Raw genomic sequence first — 20,115 nt, 5'->3', positions numbered from 1 at the left:
CACACAAATAGAATGGCACGAGGAGGGTACCGGAAGTTGAGGGCAGACAATCTTTATCCCTCAATTTACTGACCAAATGATATGGGCCAATAAAGTCAGCACAGCTGTCCCTTTAATTCTTTGTTACACTTTCGCTATGTTAAGAACCAAACATATCGACCAGCCTTTATCCTGTTTTCCAAACATATGCTATCATGCTATCCAAACAGGTCTTCTCCCTCACTGAAATACTACTAGCCTTCATCCCATTATCCCAAGCCATTATCCTCTCCCACCAGGGCCACCACCCAGAAGGACGACGAGGTTGGTGACTGGTCTCTGTGCGAGGAAGTAGAAAATGGACAGCTGTGAAGTTCGTGAACAGAAAACCCAGAAAAACAGAGGGCGCCGTGAAGTTCGTGAACCATTATTTTCCGGCGAGGCGCGCGAGGGGAGTGGCGAAGACCTGGGGTTCAGTGGTGTTTCCCGGCGAGGGGAGTGGCGGCCGCCACTCCTCGCTCCCACGTGGCTTCGCCACTGGGTGCCTAGACTAGTTACAAAAGTACATTTATACATGCATATCGTATCACTTGTTGCAATCGTGTAGCTAAATGTGTTAGTTGACCTAATTCACACCATTTTGCTATGATAAAATTGGTTTTTTTAGTGTGATTGTCACAACACCTCACTTAATAATACTGATCTACTAATATTATAACACACATAGCTATTTATTAAGGAAGTTTTAACGAAAAACTTACGGTACTGTTCACTTTAATGAAAAACCATATTCAATCCTGATATTATTTACTTTACCCTTTATTTTGTCCTTATCGTTAAAACTCAAAATTTTCAAACATTTTTCATTAGTTTTCCTATTTATTAATCGGTACATCAAAGGACACCGGCTGCCACTCCTACTCACCCAGTATACAAAAGAACCATACAATACAGTAAATACTCTCTCTCTCTCTCTCTCTCTCTCTCTCTCTCTCTCTCTCTCTCTCTATCTAAAAATGTTGGTGGTGGTGATGATAACTAAAATAATATTGTTGGTGTATTATAATCCCTGCAACAGGCAAGTGTGGAGCCACATTCAACTCCAAGTTGAACTGTTTCTCCATTGCTGCCATCACACTGCTTGTACTATTTCATTTCCTCCATCCTTTCTCTCTCCTCTGATCCTTTTCTCTCCTCCTTCGCTGCTGCTGATACTGCTTCAATGTCTTGGTTTTCTTCTCCCCGCACAAAGTTTGATCTTTAGAGAATAACTGAGCTGAGAGACCACACCACCCACCACCACCTTTCATTTCTTTCGTTTTCGTAGCTTTGACTTGAAGGTTGATTCCCTGGTAGGCTGGTATTACTACTCTTTCTTCCCTACTATTTTATTTGTTTATTTTTAATTAATTTTCATTGGTTATCATCTCTCTGCAATATTTATCTTCCGTTTATATGCAACTGCCCATTTTAAGGTACTTTTCTGTGTATATATATATTGCTTTCTGTTTACTGGATATTGATCAAAACTTTTATCTGTGTAAATTATATTATTTGAGGCATCCTAGTTATCTTCTTATATATGTGGGTAATTTTCATTAACCTCTGCACAAGTGTTTGATATAATTTCCTCATGTGGGTAAATATATACCCCCATTTTCTCTTCTGCCCTCTGCCGGCTTTTTTTTTCCAGTTGTACGGTTGAATAATGAAAAGAGAATCAAGGGACAAACACACAGAAATGAGTGCGAAATGAGAAAATGAGAGTGAGAAAATTACAACCCATAATTTATATGTTTGTAAGGCAGCTTTGTTTCAAGTAATATTTTGAGCTTTTTGCCCTGCCGAAGGAGAAAATGAGAGTGGAAAAATCACAACCCGTAATCTATATGTTTGTAAGGCAGCTTTGTTTCAAGTAAAATTTTAGCTTTTTGCCCTCGCAGAATCCGATTCTTCTTAAGAAAATGAAATTACTGCCAAGCTATTGTTTCTTCTAATCATTAACTTGAGTCGTATTGCTTTCCTTTTATTTATTTATTCATGATATGATTAGTGCACATAGTGACCTAATTTCTAATGATCATTTTTTGGATTTTATTCTCCAGTCTCTGAAATCGCCAAGAATTCAAAGGTTTGAGGGTTTGAAGGAATCAATGTCCAGGGAAAAAGAAATGGAGGGTACTGCAGAAGAAGAAGGAGGACGAGGAGGAGGAGAAGAAAGCAGGGAGTTGTTTAGAGATGAATGCAATAATAATGTTCTCAGTTGTAAGAAATTGGTGTTTGCTAGTAATGCCGGAGAAAAGGCTGGAAATCAAGGCCTGAGCTGCCGTGGATTTCAATATTCGCGGCAGCTTAGGCTCGAAGTTGATGGTTCCGGTTCCTTAGGAACTATGCCACGTAAACCGCAGGATGCAGACTATACAATTCCTCCCCTCACTGATGAGGTGGAGGCTTTGATCTTAGCCAGGGTGCCGAGATCAGAGTACCCGAAGTTTTGTACCATAAACAAGCGATTTTATGCGCTGTTGAAGAGCGGTGAGCTATACAAGATCAGGGCCAAACTTGGGATAAAGGAGCCCTCTGTGTTTGTGTCGCAACATGGGGAGAATACATGGTGGGAATGCTACAGGCAGTCCAGGTTTTGCAGGAAGCTCCCAATCCTACCGTCGGATTTGTGCTTCGCGTCAAGCGACAGGGAGTCCCTTTGTGCAGGGACTCATCTCCTGGTGTCCGGCAGAGAGGTAGAGGGTGTTGTTGTTTGGAGGTATGACATGGAAGCAAACCAATGGGGCAAGGGTCCTAGCATGATCAGTCCGAGGTGTATGTTTGCTTCTGCAACATGTGGTTCCTACGCATATGTGGCCGGCGGGATGGGACTGGCAAGTGATTGGAAAGCCATGGATTCTGCTGAGAGATACGATCCTGGGACTAAATCATGGGAGCCCCTTCCGAATATGAAGCAAGAGAGGAGGGGCTGCTCCGGCTGTTTCTTGGACAACAAGTTTTATGTAATTGGAGGGCAAGATCGTCATGGAAGCGATCTATTCTGTGCTGAAGCCTTTGATATTGAGAAACACACATGGGAACTCATCCCGGACATGCTAGAAGCTGACTGGACAACTGTAAGCAACCCGTCTCCGCCTCTTATTGCCGTGGTGGCCAACCAGCTCTACTCTCTTAAAACTTCCACAAATGAGCTCAAGGTGTATTTGAAGCAAAGCAAGGCATGGAAGAAGTTGGGAGTCGTTCCGGTAAGAGCTGATGCTACTTCCGGATGGGGTATAGGGTTTAAGTCGCTCGGTGACGAGCTACTTGTCGGCCAATCTTCATCAGATGGAAATGCAGGAGGCCCTGCCCTCGAGTACACTTGCTGCCCTGATCCAACCGCTGATGATTTGCAGTGGCAAGCTATTGAGCAGGGCCACAGCCACACTACCCGCTTCATCATTAATTGTTCCGTCATGGCTGCTTGAATAAGGTTAACTTCAACCCTAAAAGGTGTATTTTCTGCCTGTCTAGCCGTTTGATGTGGAGCTTTGGGTCGAACTATTCTTTGGTGTCATGGTAATAGCTATGCATAATCGACTCCTGAAAAATGGTAAAATGGAATCATAGACATACAATGCATCACAGACGGATGATCAATACGCTTCAGCCGGTTATTTTCTATTCCACCTCTTATAAGGCTTGCCACGAGTACAGCCTAGTGTGTCTGATTTTCCACTTGTTTTTCCATTGTTTGTTGTATTACTATTAATTTGCGTGTTCCTCCCACGTCCAAACCTCGTGACATAGAACTTGGGAGTATCCAATGAAGCTTTCTGGGTTTTTCTTTTCTTCTCTCTCTTGCATAACATGTGCACGCGTGTCCAACCACAGAAAACAGAGGATGTAACCTTGAACTCGTCTGTCCTCAATTTTTCCACTAAGGACGAGTCCAGGATGACTATTTTGTAGTGTCGGTAACACTTTTTGTATGGGATGATGAACTATAAGCTTGGAATTTGCCCTTTATCAATTAACAGAGTTTAAAAAATGAACCAACTTTCCTACATTAATACCATTAAGGTTCTAAAAAAATACTAAGCGTTAGTCGGACAATAAGCAAGAATCTTGTGCCGAGATGTCCAGGCAAGGCCTAGGCTTTTTTTTTAACATTTTAATTAATTTATTATATAACATATAAATAACTATCTACTTATAAAAAAATACATAATTTGTATTAAAATACATAAATTGCAAAATCGAATAACATAACATATAAATTATAAGATATTAAAATATATTGAAAACATGAAGTATAAACATATAATAAATGTTCGTTCAAGTATTCAACAAACTCTAATAATTTATTAAAAATATAAAATGCAAATATTTTTTTTTTTTTTGCCGTAAGAGTTGCGACAAAAGCGGACACCTAGGCAGATCTAAATACTATTTCTTAATTTTTAAATCCTAGGTATTAAACGGGACAATGAGGTACGTAACAAAAAAGAATAGTAACATGGAATCACTACGTCATAAAGTATTAGTAGAGATGAACTGCTTTGGACTAGTACATGCTAATTAGCTTCAAAATATGGAATCACCACAAATTTCCACTTGCAATTAGTTCACTTAGAAAGCAAAAACGCTTAAAAACTCGTCCAGACATTGAAAAGTAAAATTGCCGAACAAACATTCAGCGACACAATTCTCAACTACAAATAACAGATACCGTAAACTGAGATATTCTGGGAAAGATAATGGAGTGGATAGTCTAGGAATACGAATGACGACCACAAACTCTTTGAAGTGCACATCTCAAGAAGAAGCACCGCTCTGCAGTGCTTGACCTTTCCTCGATTTCCTGGGAGCCAACTGAGTTTCGGCCTGCAAAATAAGCACAACGAGCTGAATTCGTATTTGAAAAACAATTCAGTAGCATAATCCAACAACTATGACAAAATAGCCTATTGGAACTCGTTTGGAAACAATAACAAACTGTGAGTAACAAGATGACTTCAGTCAACCAGCTCAAAGTTTGCAGCGTCGGCTGCATGCCTTGCTAGTTAATACCAGCACAGATGAAATGAAAAAAAGTTGGGCTCCAGTACATTTGTTCTATCGTTGACTAGCAGAGGGCTTTATTGTTGATGCACAACGGTAGAGATCCACACCAGCTTTGATATGTTTAAAATGTGAAAAGGTTTCAACCAATGACCTACTGTTTCTTTTCAGAGCTATGGTGTCCATATTTTGTGCCACCAATTTATGAGTTCAAATTCAGTATGCTAACAAACATGATAAGATCTCATTCACATAAGTATTATCGCAGCACATTAATGATATAAACCTCAGCTTAAATACTTGTTGAATAAAAACAGCTTTAAGAAACTGAATGCCATACAATGCATATGTTCGATTTATAGGCTGGATTGCACTAATCTCAAATTTGGTTTTCCTTTCAAAATTCACACTTAAGTAATTTGAGAATAAGGCTGTAGATTACCTCTTTCTTTACTGCCTCTTCTTTCTCAGACAAAATCAACTCGATATGGCAGGGAGATGACATATAAGCTGCAAAAAGATAAAACTATGTTCAACCACATGAAAAAAGTAATTCCTTCCCACCACTCAAAATGGAAGGAAAAAAAAGAGAGATATAAAAGCAAACTCACGATTTATTCTCCCATGAGCACGATATGTGCGGCGTCTCTGTTTCTGAGCCTGGTTGACCTGGATGTGAGAGACGTAGAGCGAATCCACATCAAGCCCTTTTACCTACATAATACGAAAACAGCTCAGTTTGCGTTCAATGCTAATAAAAAACATCAAGCATAGCGGCGAAAGCCAGGCCAACAAACGAGAAGCATTTACCTCAGCATTGCTCTCAGCATTCTTGAGCAAATCAAGAATGAAATTAGCAGACTTAACCGGCCAACGTCCCTGACCATTGGACTGGCGGTTCTTCGCCTGAGCAGTTCGACCAACACCGCGGCAAAAGCGGCGAAAGGGAATGGCTTGCTTGTGGGCTAAAACATCTTCCAAGTACCTTTTGGCCTTTACCAAATGCATCTTCCTGATGGCATGGGCAGTCTCTCTCGTGTTCTAAAACAGATTAACAAATCCAAATTATACCAATCGAATCCAACCAGTCCAAGCATAACACTAGCAATCCAAGATAAACAGATTTTCAACCATAAATTAAAACAAAAAAACATCAAATTTGTAAAAAAAAACAAAATTTAAAAAGTACCTTGAAATGAACTCTTAGACCCTCGCCCTGGGCCTTGCAGGCTGAGGTAAAATGCATAAATTAATTATTAATAAACAAAAAAACTATTACGAAGGAGATTCAATTCGAATTTAGAACATACAATTGAGTAAATTAAAGCAAAAAATTGCTTACACTTGGTGGGATTATCGGGCTCCCTCGAGTACTTCACCTAAGCAAATCAAGTTTGAAAATTGATCAGAATTAATTAACAAAGACGCATTTTTACAACAAAAACGAGTGTTTCTGAGAGAGATCTACCATCGCTGTTGATCGGCGGCGGAAGGAGGAGTCTGGGCGGTCAGAGGTGAATTGGGGCGAAAATGGAAGACACTTTAGGGTTTTAGCACTATAAAGCGCAAACTAGTTAAAACGCGTGGGCTGGGCTTTTGGGATGTTGGGCTAAGTCCCATCTATGTCCTTTTATATTTTTCGTTTTTTTTTTAACTTCGATGATACAAAATTTTTTTATTAACATAACTGATAAAAGTTACACCTAGAAAAGTGGGAATGGAGATCCCCGAGCAAATGGTGAGGATCCTTATGACCACACAACACGTTGTTGGATTTTGATCCAAAGGTTACAAATAGGAGGATCTTTCTAAAAGTTATAATAATTATAACCGTTGGATTTTGATCCAACGGTCGTGTTATGAGGATCCCACCATTTGCACAGGAGGGTATCCAATTCCAGTAAAGTGAAACGAAAACTTTAACCATCTATATCTATTTGCTCACCTTTATGGCGTGTTTACCAAACAGGAATGTAATGGAAAAAAACGAAATCGCATTCCTTCTGAAGCATTCCAGCATTTACTAACATATAAGGAATGAAAAGGTAAGTGGGGCCCACATAAAATCCATAATCGAATTCCCCAAAATGGAGGAATCGAACTCCTTAGATGTGTGTTGTATTTGAGTTTTGGAAGAGGGAGGGAATGTGAATGCATTTTTTCTACCTATTATGCCCTCTTAAGATTTTTAAAATTTCAACTTTGCACACAACAAACCCACTGCTTTACAATTTTGGAATAAGGGTAGTATAGTAAGCACACAACAAACCCACTATTTATATTTCGATTCCAGAACATTTAAGTAAACAGCTTCAACAAGAATCTAATCCTAACTTCTTTTTCCAACTCCTTCTCAATTTAATTCCTCATATTTTCATTACGGTTACGTAAACGCGCCATTAGTTTAACTTGAAAAGAAGAGTAAAACACAGTGATTGATTGTCTTCAATCCACTCCGTTCCAAATTTGGTTTTATTTTCAATTAATTTTGTTCTGAGTTTTAATTCTCTTTTTTTGCTAGTTTAGTTTAAAGTAGTAATATCGTTTGTAAATGAGTAGATTATGTAGTAAAGTGTAAGAACTCGTAACTGAATAGTAGTAAAGTGTAAAATACCAATCATAGAGTGGTGCAAAGTGCAATTACTCAAAAGAAGAAAAAACTATTTTTCGGTAACAGCGTGCCGAAGGGAAAATAGAAGGAAAAAGAGCGAAATCAATCAAAAGCGCATAGCGTCAGTGTTGCTGCAGCAGCTCACACTCGTCAGGTGTCATCGTTGTCAGGTGGAGGAAAGCAAACCAGCTTTTGCTCTACTATAAAAGCTCGGGACTGCTTCTGCTTCTGCTTCTCTGTAAGTGCTTCTCAATCCCTTCGTTTCCTTAGGTCTCTCTTGATCTCCTCCTGAATTTCACACTATTCTCAACTGGCAATTCTCTTTCAGAGTCTCCAAATTGCTGTCGTCTTGATCTGTTTATGTCAAATTCTGTATCTTTTATTTGATATTTGCTCCTTTGGTTGTGGATTTTGTACCATATGTCAACTTTTGGGTCTGATTGCCGTTTCTTGAATTAGGGTTTTGTGAAACCAAAAGTTTACCTCCTGCGAAATTTGTGCATTTCGTGGATTTGGGTCATCTGTCTTTTGGTGTGTTGCTCGGAAATGGTTCTAGAAGGTTCGAATTTGAGCGGGTTTCGGTTTCGGTTTCGCGCATTTTCTTTTGCTGGGTTTTAAGATCTTGGTGTAAATGCTTATGCATTCATCGTTTTCTTTGTGGGTTTTTTATGTTGGGATGGATTGTTAAGGTTAGGCGTCTGGAGAAGTAATATTTTTGCTGGTTTTTTTAATCTTTATCTGGTTAGAGTCAGCTATGTCTATGAACAATAATAACCCACCTAAGAGTCTTGGAGCCCCTTCGTCGCCCTTTGGCAATGTCGGTATGGTAGGGCAATCGATGTCTGCAAACCCTGCATTTCAACAATCGCAAGCCCAAACACAGATTGGGGCTGGTTACCAAGGTCAGTTTCAGCTCTCCCAAGCCCAGGCTATTGCCCAGGCTCAGTCAAAAGCTCATGCCCAATTCCAAGCTCAGTTGCAAGCTCAGGCGATGGCCCTTAACCAGAACCAATCAGTTGGCATGGCGAATTTGGGGTCATCTTCACCTTCCTTTTCCACACCTGGGAATGCAAGTGCCAAGCGCTACCCCCAAAAACCACCAATGCGCCCTTCTGGTGTTTCTCCTATGCACACGATGTCACCTCTGAGAACCATGGAACTCAACCCTGCTGCTCGTAAAAAGAAGCAGAAGCTTCCCGATAAACAGCTACAGGACAAAGTAGCCACCATTCTGCCTGAATCTGCTCTCTACACCCAGCTTCTCGAGTTTGAGGCTCGTGTTGATTCTGCCCTTGCAAGAAAGAAGGTTGACATCCAAGAGGCCCTTAAAAGCCCGCCTTGCATTCAGAAAACGCTGCGGATTTATGTTTTTAACACTTTTGCTAATCAGGTTCGCTCGATTCCACAGAAGCCAAATGCTGATCCCCCTTCTTGGACACTTAAAATAGTTGGGAGGATCTTGGAAGATGGGGTTGATCCTGACCAGCCTGGAATGGTCCAGAAATCAAATCCCTTTTATCCAAAGTTCTCATCTTTCTTCAAAAGAGTAACAATTTCTTTGGATCAGAGACTATATCCTGAGAATCATATCATTTTGTGGGAAAATGCTAGATCGCCGGCACCTCATGAGGGCTTCGAGGTGAAGAGAAAAGGGGACAAAGAATTTACTGTGAACATACGCTTGGAAATGAATTATGCGCCTGAGAAGTATAAGCTTTCTCAACCGTTGATGGAAGTTCTTGGTATTGAGGTTGAAACCCGCCCCAGGATCATAGCTTCAATCTGGCACTATGTGAAAGCTAGGAAATTGCAGAACCAGCATGACCCCTCTTTCTTTAACTGTGATCCACCACTTCAGAAAGTATTTGGGGAAGAAAAGATGAAATTCACCATGGTATCGCAGAAGATATCTCAGCATTTGTTCCCCCCGCAACCTATACATTTGGAGCATAAGATAAAGCTTTCAGGAAATAGTCCAGCTGGAACTGCATGTTATGATGTGTTGGTTGATGTTCCTTTCCCAATCCAAAGGGAACTGTCTGCTCTTTTGGCCAACTCCGAGAAGAACAAAGAGATTGATACCTGTGATGAAGCAATATGTGCAGCTATCAAAAAAATCCATGAGCATCGTCGCAGGCGAGCTTTTTTCCTTGGGTTTAGTCAATCTCCTGTAGAATTTATCAATGCACTGATTGAATCTCAAAACAAAGATTTAAAACTTGTAGCTGGAGTAGCAAGCCGTAGTGCTGAAAAACAGAGGCGATCAGATTTCTTCCACCAGCCATGGTAAGCACATCACTTAGCGTAATTGATTTTTCCACTTTTACCTGCACTTCACAGCTTTGTTGTCGCTATTTTTAGGTGCACACATTCATCCAGATGAATAATGTCTGCTGACCATTATTTACTTACTGTTTCAATATCCACTGCTTGATTGTTCCAGATGGAATTTCATTTTGGTTAAATGATGCATTAGTTGATTCGCGTCAACATTTAGTTACATATAGGGTTTAGGACGATGAAGAACTAGTTATTGAATCTTGTGGTTGGTGATTGCAACAGGGTTGAAGATGCTGTTATCCGGTATCTGAATCGTAAGCCAGGTGCAGGAAGTGATGCTGCTCCTGGAAGCATATGATATGAGGGGACTATTGAGCTCTTGCCGGCGGTGCCACTGCCAGCCACCTTTGTATTCTTAAGCAGATGTAGGAGAGGTTGTAGGAGGAGGATATAGGATTGCCTTTTCTAGTGTAGGACGAGGAGGGAGGACGGACACTGCTCGCAGATTGTTGAACCAAGGAAAAAAATATAGATCCTGTTCTGTTTGTAACCATTAAATTTTACCATGTACTTGCTGTGCTGCTGAAATTGCTGATTTATGGTTGATGTACAAACATGTAGACAGTTTTATTTATCATCTGTGCTGGAGTTTTGTGAATTATCTGTGTGATTCCATTTCAATGCGCTCGCTCAGACGGGCCTAGAAGACCGCCATCGCTATCACCACCGCCGCATTCGCCAACTCAGCCCCAATCCTTGGGTTCAAATCGACAAATTCCTGATCCACCACCTCTCCTCCGTTCATATCTTCGGAGTTTCATCTCGGATTTCTTGACTCCCACTTTCACTCTCCGGTTGACCATGCCGTCATCCATTCCATTTGCCGTGATACCACGAATCGAAACTTGAAGACCTTAGCACTTGGCGTTTCTTGTGTGCGTACGTTTCTAGTTTTTCATATTATTTCTTCGAGAATCGAAATTTGGTAGCTGTAGTCTAAATACATTTTCAATCCATAAACATTTTAAATTTTTTATACCAAACGTTTATCAAAAGCGTTTTTAGTTATTTTATACGTTCAAGAAATTGGCAAATACCTCAATCATAAAATCTGATCCGATTTGCAAACATCTTTCACATACGACGACAGCATAGCCAGGGAAAATTTTGCGAATTCGAAAAATATAAAAAGTCATTTCTACCCTCTCGATGGCATGATAAGTAAGGGCATCTTTGACCTTGCAGGCTCTATCGATTCCTGCGCTCTAAATCATCGTCACTCTGTCACAGTTGAGCAAAGTAAAAGGAAAAGGGAAAATGGCGGGAAAGGAGGAAGGGAAGGGGCGGCGAGGAGCGACCGGCGCCGGCGGCGAAGAGGTCTGCTGGAGAAAGCAAGTGGACGATAACCTAAACAGGCTCCATTCTCTTTCCTTCGGAGCCGAGCTCGCCCTCGAGAGGCACGACTTCTCCTCCGCTCAGATTCTCGGCCTTCGTCTCCTTGGCTTCCTCGACTCCCAATCTCAGTCTTCGCTCGACCACGCCTTCATCCGCCCCATTCGTCGAGAAACCGAAGCCAAACTCCACGCCGCCCGCCGTGAGCTCATTCCTCTTTCCGATCGGTACGCCTCTCTCTCTCTTTCGCTGTCTGAGCTTGATTTTTCATTGAATCGAAGCTTTGATAACCCTAGCACTTCGCATTTCTTGTGTGCGTTTTCAGTTTCCTATTATTGTACTTTTTATTGGTCGAGACCGTGTGAAATTGCTAGAAATTAAACATTAAGTGAATTTCTTGAAGATTTTTGGAGAAGTTAAATTTTGAATTGTGACTCAAATGAATGTGTAATTTTTGCTAGATACGAAGTACGGTTTGAATTGATGAACCCTAAATCTGAATTTGATCGATTTATTCGAGTGCTGGTAAACCGGCACTGAATTTGTTAGTGGTCTTAGTGTAGATTAACTCTAATTTTGTTTTCCACAACTAGATTCAGATTTTTTGTCGTATGCTGTACAGCAAAGTCTTTGAGCAAGCAAAGAAGGCGCCGGGCTGTGTTTTTGGCACAAATGGAGATATTGACATTGAGAAGATTAAGCAGTCAAAGTACTTTCAGGCTCTTCTTCAGCAATCTAGTAGCGGAAGGGCTGTGAATGATCTGGTATCGTTTGCCTCTGATCTCACTTGTTGAAATCATTTCCTTAACTTTAACTTTGTGATTTATTACGATTGGTTGTGCTTACCGAAAATTCTGTCTGCCCTAGGGAGATCGATTGGAGAGGCAGGACAAGTTGACTAGCAAGTTTTCGAAACCTATGACACAAACAAAGTTGACATCGTTGTATAAACAGAACTCGATGGTGGAAAGTAATGGAAAATCCAAGGGTTCTTTGGCCTCTAGAAGTAACAGCTCTGAGGACTGCGTTGTTGTAGAAAAGCTTCACACTCTCCACAACCATAATGGTGGTCATAGTGCCTCTTCTTTTCAAAAAGTTGAAGAGGAAGGAGCTTATGGGAATACCTTTAGGGCTAAACGTGCACACAAGGAATTTACTAGCCCCATCATTGATATAGCTAAGTCCCCATCAGCCAACGAAGATGCTAAAGCTGATGGTTCTGGAAATAGCTTTGTTACTGCCAAAGCCAAATTGGTATCTATCTTATTTCTGACAACACTTCCTCTTATTACTGCTTTTTACCATAAGGTTTTGTAACCTGTAGTAAATAATTTTGTACTTAACCTGCTCTTACTGGAGCTCATATCTTCATTCTTTTAAGTTCGTCCTCCTTTTGTTTACACTTTTTGCACATGTGGAAATGTTGATGGGTTTGTTCCTTTGTTGTCTAGGAAATGGATGTGAGGCAAAGAAGAGGGTTAGCGCCAGCAGGATCACCAAATTCTTGTGTCTCTCCTCAAAGTGATAACAATGCTACTAATAGGGGTTATGGTATGAGATCATATGGTTATTCACGTCGGGGAGCCCGTGGTAATTTTGTCCCCCCTATTAAATCTAATGAGGGAAACGTTGGGAATGTGACTTCACGAGTCGCTGGAAAGTCAGACGATGCATTAGGTGACTCAACTAAGAGATGGTGAGCAGTATAGCTTTTATAGATTGTGTGAAATATGTATGCATGTCCTAATGTCTTCAATGTTTTCATTCAAGTTTGGAACTGCTCTGCGGTCCTGATGGAGAGCTTCCAGAAAAACTAAGGAACTTGGAACCTCGTCTTCTTGAGCATGTTAGTAATGAGATTATGGACAAGGATCCTAATGTTCGATGGAATGATATAGGTAATATGTGATGCTTTAAACTCGCTACATGTACAGTTTTCTGCAATATATCTGAAGCTGTTCTGATTTTTTCTGTTGCATGTCAATGTTTTAGCTGGTTTGGAGCATGCTAAAAAATGTGTAACCGAGATGGTCATATGGCCTCTACTACGTCCTGACATTTTTAAGGGCTGTCGTTCTCCTGGGAAAGGCCTTCTTCTCTTTGGTCCACCAGTAAGTGTTGAATCCTTTTTAAGTAGAGGGAGTAAAAGCATTTCTGATCAATAAGCTATCTTAATCCTTTACCTGGTTTAGGGAACAGGAAAAACAATGATTGGGAAAGCCATAGCTGGAGAGGCAAAAGCAACCTTTTTCTACATATCTGCCAGTTCATTAACAAGCAAATGGGTATGCAATGCATTATTTCTGTTTGCTTAGGTTCTGTGATAGTTCACTGGCATATGTTTTCTGATGTCTTTTTTCTTCTGCCTTTTCTAAAATGTCAACTTACGTGGAAACTTTTAGGATATATGATAAAAGATAATTATAATCAGTATACTTAGTAATTTTGATTCCTGCATATTTTCCCATTCTTCAGAAAATCAGTGTTTAAATTCCTTGCCCTGATTTTTACCCCTTGTTCTCGTTATATATGCTTGAAACGTACTTATATTTGAACCATTTAACTGGTGACTGTAGATTGGCGAGGGTGAAAAGCTAGTGCGAGCACTGTTTGGAGTCGCAAGTTGTCGCCAGCCAGCTGTTATTTTTGTTGATGAAATTGATTCACTTCTCTCACAGGTAAGGTTTTCTCTAGTAACTAAACTTTGAAATGGTATGATAAGCTGTTTTTATGTATGCCATACATTTCTCTCAGGGTGTTGCACTTTGCTAATACTGAATGAGCAATTCTAGCTCTTATCGTATCAGTCACTGTACATTCTTTCTGGATGTACTCAGCTGATACTAATTTTTGTTTGACTGCAGCGTAAGTCAGAAGGTGAGCACGAATCAAGTAGACGACTCAAAACGCAGTTCCTTATTGAGATGGAAGGCTTTGACAGTGGGAGTGAGCAAATTCTTCTTATAGGTGATTGTTGAACCGCCTGAATCTCAATCATCTCTAACTAGAATGCTGTTAATGAGTTTTAACACGTTGAGTTTAGACTTGATCCTTAGTTTCACTAGTTAAATGGCGAAAATTTCACAAATTGGATACAATCTTCTAGGAGCAACGAACCGACCCCAAGAACTTGATGAAGCAGCACGGAGGCGACTTACCAAGAGGCTTTACATTCCCCTCCCTTCATTAGGTATCAACTTACAAGTCACAAGTTACAACATGTTTAATTTAACTAACATTCTTAATACTCGATTCATGGTTAACCAGCTATTATTGTTTTGAAGAAGCGAGAGCCTGGATCATACGGAATCTCTTAGAAAAGGATGGACTGTTCAAACTTTCAAGGGAGGACATTGATAGCATATGCAATTTAACCCAAGGTATCCACTCCATACATTCGAGACCCTTATCCATCGTCTTCTCTATCATACTTCCACTGTCTGAAGCTTCTCGTTTTCTTTCACAGGTTACTCAGGATCGGACATGAAAAACTTGGTGAAGGATGCCTCAATGGGTCCACTGAGGGAAGCTCTGAAACAAGGCATCGAAATAACAAAGCTCAAAAAAGAGGATATGCGTCCAGTAACTGTTCAGGTTAAAATTTCAAACTCCTCACACCTCAGTATATTTGTTGTATTACTTGACATTTTTTTACCTACATAGGGTAAAACTGCATACGATAGAAGTTTCCCCCGCCCCCGCCTGGACGTTGTTGGATTTGGGTTGCCATTTTATAGTAATTAAAAACTAGTTTTTGTTTATTTGACACAGGACTTTGAGAGTGCATTGCAAGAAGTGAGGCCTTCTGTTTCCTTGAACGAGCTCGGTACGTACGAGGAATGGAACAAGCAATTTGGAAGCTTGTCACAGTAAGAATCTGTCTGTATATTTTCTGAAACAAAACACAACGGAAAAAACAAAAGCATCAACATACTATTCTATCAATGACACGTGTACGGTGGTTGCTGATTGTTTTCATGCTATTTGCTCGATCGACTATTGTTTTTTAATGGGACAAGGATTGTCTGCCCTCCCATTTCCGGTATCTTTCCGTGCCCTCCTGTTTTGTGTGGTCATGGTTAAGCCACGTCAACATTTTATATTGTTTTTTTTTATAGAGATAATAAGATAAAAATGAATAGTAATATAAAATGTTGACGTTGTTTAACCGTGACCATACAAACAGGAGGGCATCAGAAGTAGGAGGGTAGACAATCCTTGTCCTTTTTAATGAGCTGCTCGATTGACATGTGAATTTCTATCCTGAGTTTTCTATATAAACTTAATCCTCTTTTTTTCTTTTTTTTTTTTAATTCTTATTTTCTATTTGAACAGCACATGATTTTTGCACTTAATAGTTTCCTTAGGTTATTCGCATTGTCGTTTTCGTGCTTGTAGATTTTTCTTGGTAGCTTTGGTTTGCACTTTTAGGTCAATTCGTCAACTGAGTTTCACCCACATTTGTGAGCATTTCTAAAATTCATCTTCTTAGGAGTTTTGCGTACTAAAAGAATCAAACAATGACGAAAATGCAAGAAACAGAGCCTATATGGACGAACGAGAGAGGATATGCATAAGAATGAGAATATCCACGGTAAAGTAGAAGCGACCGCAATTGAAGATAAGATGAGAGAAAATTGGTTAAGGTGGTTTGAACACGTGGACGAAGACCTACAAATACTCTGCTTAGAAAATACGACTAAGGGATGGAGGTTTACGGTAAAAAATGGTAGAGGAAGACTTGGGAGAGACTAAAGTAATATATGAAGTACATGGAGCTAATTGAAGAGTTTGTGCAAAACCGAGCGCAGCGGCAGTTTAGAATTCATACAGCTCCCCTACTTAGTGAAAGAATGTTTGCTGTTTGTTGTTGAATAGGGAAGATTAGTGAAAGGAAATTGCTATTAACGCTCAAAAAATCTTATTTTGCACTTCTCATAAATGTATTTTTTTATAAATATAGAAAGTTTGGTGTGTAAAATGAAAATTCTGGCTACCAATAACAATTCGCATGGTAAAATTATAGAGTTTATACATATGCTTTATGTACATAAATAATATCCTTGTGCTACATTTGAGGCATAATGGCATGTTACACTGTCCAACAAACCTTAAATATTAAAAACCATTGACTCCTACTAATTTAAATGAATATATTCTAGGTTTTATCTGGGTCATCACTTCTCTTGCGGATTAGAACTTTCAACCCGCCGGCCATGTGAGCCGTCAGCCGCGGCACGAAAACCGGCTCACCGGAATCAACCGGTCGGATCTCGAACCGCCTGAGAATCGAAGCCACCACATATTTCATCTGAATAAAAGCCATGCCCTTCCCCAAACAAACCCTTGGACCTGCCTGGAAAATAGGCAACCTGTAAGGGCATACCTTTTTCAGAGCTGTTCTCTCCTTGTCCGGTTCAAGAAACCACCGGTCCGGCTTGAATTCCAACCGGTCCTTCCCCCACAGTGCTTCCATTCTACCCATTCCATAGGGAAAATACGTCACTCTATCTCCGGCCCGAACTCGAGTCCCGTCAGGCAACAAGTCATCAACTACGGCATGCTTCGAGTCCCAAGCAACGGGCGGATAAAGCCTCATGGACTCGTAAAGGCATGCCTTCAACAAGCTCAACTCCAACAACTCGAAATCCGACATCTTTGCTCCGGCGGATCCAATCTCCTTCACCACATCTTCCTCCACACCTGGTTGGCGGGAAAGCAACCAGAAGAGCCATGTCATTGCCGCTGAAGTTGTGTCCCGCCCCGCCATGATAAAGCTTATCACCATGTCCCTCGTCACCTCCTCCTCGTGCCCTGCCGTTATTAGCCGCGTTAGGAGGTCTTCGCGAGCTCCACTATCCGTCTCAGCTTCTTCAAGCTCGCTCTTCCTCCTCTCGATTATATCCATCACATAGGCATGAACTTCTTCAATCGCAGCTCTAAGTTTTTGCTCCGAACCGACTCCAAGCCACCTCTTAATCTTCCAAATTATGAACATGGGAGCTGCTCCACGCCTTGCGCAAATCTCCGACGCCGTGTCAAAAGCCCTTGCAAGCGGCGGATGTGGCAGAGAGGGATCCAAGCAGCACCGCTCAACTCCCAAAAACACCTTACAAATCACATTGAAAGTGAATCTCCTTAGCAACTCCTGCAAGTCCACCACTTGCGCCGTCTCCGCCAGCGACTCCATCAGTGGCAATAGACTCTTTTCCACTTCTTCCTCCAATGTCTTCGTCATGCATTCACGCAGAAACTTGGTGCCGAACTCATGACTTGCTAACTTGCGCTGGGTGCGCCAAACCTCGCCATCCACATTGAATATACCACATCCCAAAAAGTCCCCAAGAATTTCGGTGAAGGGTTTGCCTTTTGGGAAGTTGTTGAAGTTGGTTTTGAGCATGTACTCGACATTTTCCGGGTTGGCCGTGACTACTGTCCGCCGTGCGCCGAAGCGGTCCACAACGATGGTGTTGGTGGTTGATTTTGCAAGGAGGTCAGTGTACCAGTCCAGGAGGCGGTTGCGGTTGTTGTAGAAGGAAATGAAGCACCCGATGACGGGATACCTCGGCGGGCCTTGGTAGGAAAACTCATAGACTCGCCGGAATCTCGAAAAAAGCACATGCAAAACATAGAGAATGATTGCTAAGAAAACAATGAATGTAGGATGTGTGAAGAGCGACATGGATATTTCCATCTCAGACATGAACGCAATGAACTCTGACTGAGCAAAAACCAGCTTTCAGCAACCGCAATGTTTTATAGGGGCCTGATTAGTTAATTATTTATTAATTATCATTGTTTAATTTTGTTTTCCTCCGTTACAGTGTGAAATGCACATATTTATATTCAATTTTTATGCATATTATTAATAATAAAGTGCACAGTCGTCGGTGCATGTGTGTAAGCGTGAGTAGAGAAATGCTTTGGGGAATTTGACAGGCTTCGAGTGACTTCATGTTTTTGACACATGTTTAATAACGTTAGCTTGAAAATTAACGTTAAATTTTTAAATGATAAACAGTTTATGAAGAGTTTCACTTTTAAAATAATATACTAAGCATTTCTTGCGTGAGTAACTCTTTATGCATTCTTGAAAAAAGACTTACATGCATTCTTGATGAGAGATATCATGAGATGCTGATGTGAAGTCCCAAACTAATAATAATGTGTTTATAAAAATAAAATATATAATATAGTCGTATTTGACAAAAGTGATACGAAAGGTGTATGTAAGTCAAGATATAAGGGTGTATTTTTGTTTACCACCCTCAAGTTGTGGTTTCACCACCATAATTACTATCACTTGATAAGGTTTTTTTTTTTTTTAACAAACGATAGTATATATACTAAGAGAGTGGAGGAGTCAGCTAAACCTTACAATGGACTTACCATTAATAATGTGGTTAAACTTCACCTTTGACGAGAATTGAACCTAAGACGTAAGAATACCACTAGAACGTAATACCAAGTAAAAAAGAATGTTATTGAATAAGTTTAAAATTTAAAATTAATGTCTATACACTACACAAATTAACTAACGGTAAACCATCACAATCACTTAAGGGCGTGTTTACGTGTCAGTAATCAGAATCAATTTAAGGAATTGTATTCCGATTATGAAGTACTCCTTCGTTTACTTAACTTTGGGGAATTAAATTGTATGTGGGGTCCACACTAATTTGGAAATCCTGCTCCTTATTTTGGAGGAATTGGACTCCCTACATGATGGAGGTATTTCAATTCCTGGACACTTGAGGAATCCAGAGTGGATTTCTTCCACCAATTTTGCCCTCACCTGTTTCTGATTATCCTAACATTGCCCTTCATTTGACACTCATCCAACGCAACTCATTCTCCATCTCTGTCAACACCACACCCTCCGCTGTGCAGGGCTTCATCACATACCTTGCCTAATCTCCATTCGTTTCACCGAATCGCTAGACTCTTACCTGAATCTGATGGTTGCACTCTTAACCGACGTAGTGGACCAGGATTGAGATGGCAACGAGACCGCTCCGCTGGACCATGAATGGCCTAGCTATGGGGCAGTGGCTATGGAGGCGTAAGGGGGTGGAAGATAGAGAAAGGCAGTGGTGGGTGGAGGGCAGTGCAACTAGACCTTCACGATGAAATAGAGGCGTGAGAAAGATGGAGATATGGGGGATGGATGGAAATAACCATCTTTTAATAAATAAATAAATAAAACCTACTTATATATTTTTATATGGATGAATTTATTTTATAAATTTAATTTAAAATTTTAATTTAATTAATTAGTATGAAAATAATTTATTTATGTAAGGGCAATTTAGTAATCAACTTAGTTTTAATTCTGATTGAAGTGAATTAGTAAACAACTTATATGGACTCAACATCATTCCTACTCTTATTCCAGATATTTTTAGTAAATAACTTCAACAGGAATATAATTTTGATTCCTTCTTATCTAATTACTCCTCAATTTAATCGGATTAGTAAACGCGTCATAAAAGTGATGAGAAAATATTCTCCTAATATAATCGCATCCGTTTCGTTTGTGTTCGACGGTTCACCAAATATGTGCACGTTTTTGTGCATTGAAAAATCTGATTAGCTACTTAATTAACGCTGTCGACAAAGTACAAATATATACAGCGAAACCAGCTGCATGTCTGCACCTCGCACTCAAATCTACACCTCCCTCCTCCCCGATAAGACGTGTGCTATTGTTGGGGGTGTATGTATGCAGATTCACACACGTGGATTCGGACATGGACGATTCGGATCATGTGCTCTCATCCTCTACACAGTAGGTACAGAAATCC

General features: G+C 40.4%; 5 protein-coding genes across 9 annotated transcripts; 3 read left to right on the top strand and 2 right to left on the bottom strand.

The window, feature by feature from the left end:
- Positions 1-1,049: 1,049 nt before the first annotated feature.
- LOC126634217 (F-box/kelch-repeat protein At3g27150-like) lies at positions 1,050-3,680 on the top strand. 4 transcript variants are annotated; one of them, XM_050304712.1, is made up of 2 exons: positions 1,050-1,331; positions 2,085-3,680. In XM_050304712.1, the coding sequence occupies exon 2, from the start codon at positions 2,133-2,135 to the stop codon at positions 3,450-3,452; it is 1,320 nt and encodes a 439-aa protein (XP_050160669.1). In that variant the 5' UTR covers positions 1,050-1,331; positions 2,085-2,132; the 3' UTR covers positions 3,453-3,680. The 4 variants fall into 4 exon arrangements, with proteins under 4 accessions (XP_050160669.1, XP_050160668.1, XP_050160667.1 ...); XM_050304711.1 differs by having other exon boundaries at positions 1,050-1,339; XM_050304710.1 differs by having other exon boundaries at positions 1,051-1,331; positions 2,102-3,680.
- Positions 3,681-4,564: 884 nt separating this feature from the next.
- On the bottom strand, positions 4,565-6,628 carry LOC126583418 (60S ribosomal protein L17-2-like). Its single transcript, XM_050247763.1, has 7 exons — positions 6,497-6,628; positions 6,371-6,407; positions 6,218-6,258; positions 5,839-6,069; positions 5,640-5,742; positions 5,471-5,538; positions 4,565-4,851 (listed from the first exon to the last, which is right to left on the bottom strand). The coding sequence occupies exons 1-7, from the start codon at positions 6,497-6,499 to the stop codon at positions 4,783-4,785; spliced, it is 552 nt and encodes a 183-aa protein (XP_050103720.1). The 5' UTR covers positions 6,500-6,628; the 3' UTR covers positions 4,565-4,782.
- A 1,087-nt stretch (positions 6,629-7,715) lies between these two features.
- LOC126582871 (SWI/SNF complex component SNF12 homolog) lies at positions 7,716-10,577 on the top strand. The gene is made up of 3 exons (XM_050247099.1): positions 7,716-7,877; positions 8,099-9,925; positions 10,202-10,577. Exons 2-3 carry the CDS (start codon positions 8,394-8,396, stop codon positions 10,275-10,277), a joined length of 1,608 nt encoding a protein of 535 aa, XP_050103056.1. The 5' UTR covers positions 7,716-7,877; positions 8,099-8,393; the 3' UTR covers positions 10,278-10,577.
- Positions 10,578-11,182: 605 nt separating this feature from the next.
- On the top strand, positions 11,183-16,331 carry LOC126583780 (ATPase family AAA domain-containing protein FIGL1). Of its 2 annotated transcripts, XM_050248297.1 has the most exons (14): positions 11,184-11,538; positions 11,934-12,075; positions 12,179-12,565; positions 12,763-13,007; positions 13,082-13,209; positions 13,304-13,422; positions 13,504-13,596; positions 13,888-13,989; positions 14,176-14,278; positions 14,418-14,501; positions 14,596-14,691; positions 14,778-14,905; positions 15,083-15,180; positions 15,804-16,331. In XM_050248297.1, the coding sequence occupies exons 1-14, from the start codon at positions 11,237-11,239 to the stop codon at positions 15,817-15,819; spliced, it is 2,043 nt and encodes a 680-aa protein (XP_050104254.1). In that variant the 5' UTR covers positions 11,184-11,236; the 3' UTR covers positions 15,820-16,331. The 2 variants fall into 2 exon arrangements, with proteins under 2 accessions (XP_050104255.1, XP_050104254.1); XM_050248298.1 differs by lacking the exons at positions 14,596-14,691; positions 14,778-14,905; positions 15,083-15,180; positions 15,804-16,331 and having other exon boundaries at positions 11,183-11,538; positions 14,355-14,489.
- On the bottom strand, positions 16,318-18,091 carry LOC126583781 (cytochrome P450 94B3-like). The gene has a single exon (XM_050248299.1). The coding sequence runs from the start codon at positions 18,012-18,014 to the stop codon at positions 16,470-16,472; it is 1,545 nt and encodes a 514-aa protein (XP_050104256.1). The 5' UTR covers positions 18,015-18,091; the 3' UTR covers positions 16,318-16,469.
- Between the last annotated feature and the right edge of the window lie 2,024 nt (positions 18,092-20,115).

Source organism: Malus sylvestris, chromosome 9 (assembly GCF_916048215.2).
Source record: "Malus sylvestris chromosome 9, drMalSylv7.2, whole genome shotgun sequence".
NCBI lineage: Eukaryota > Viridiplantae > Streptophyta > Magnoliopsida > Rosales > Rosaceae > Malus > Malus sylvestris.
Note: the sequence above shows the minus strand (reverse complement) of the source record. Positions and strands in the feature narration are given on the sequence as shown.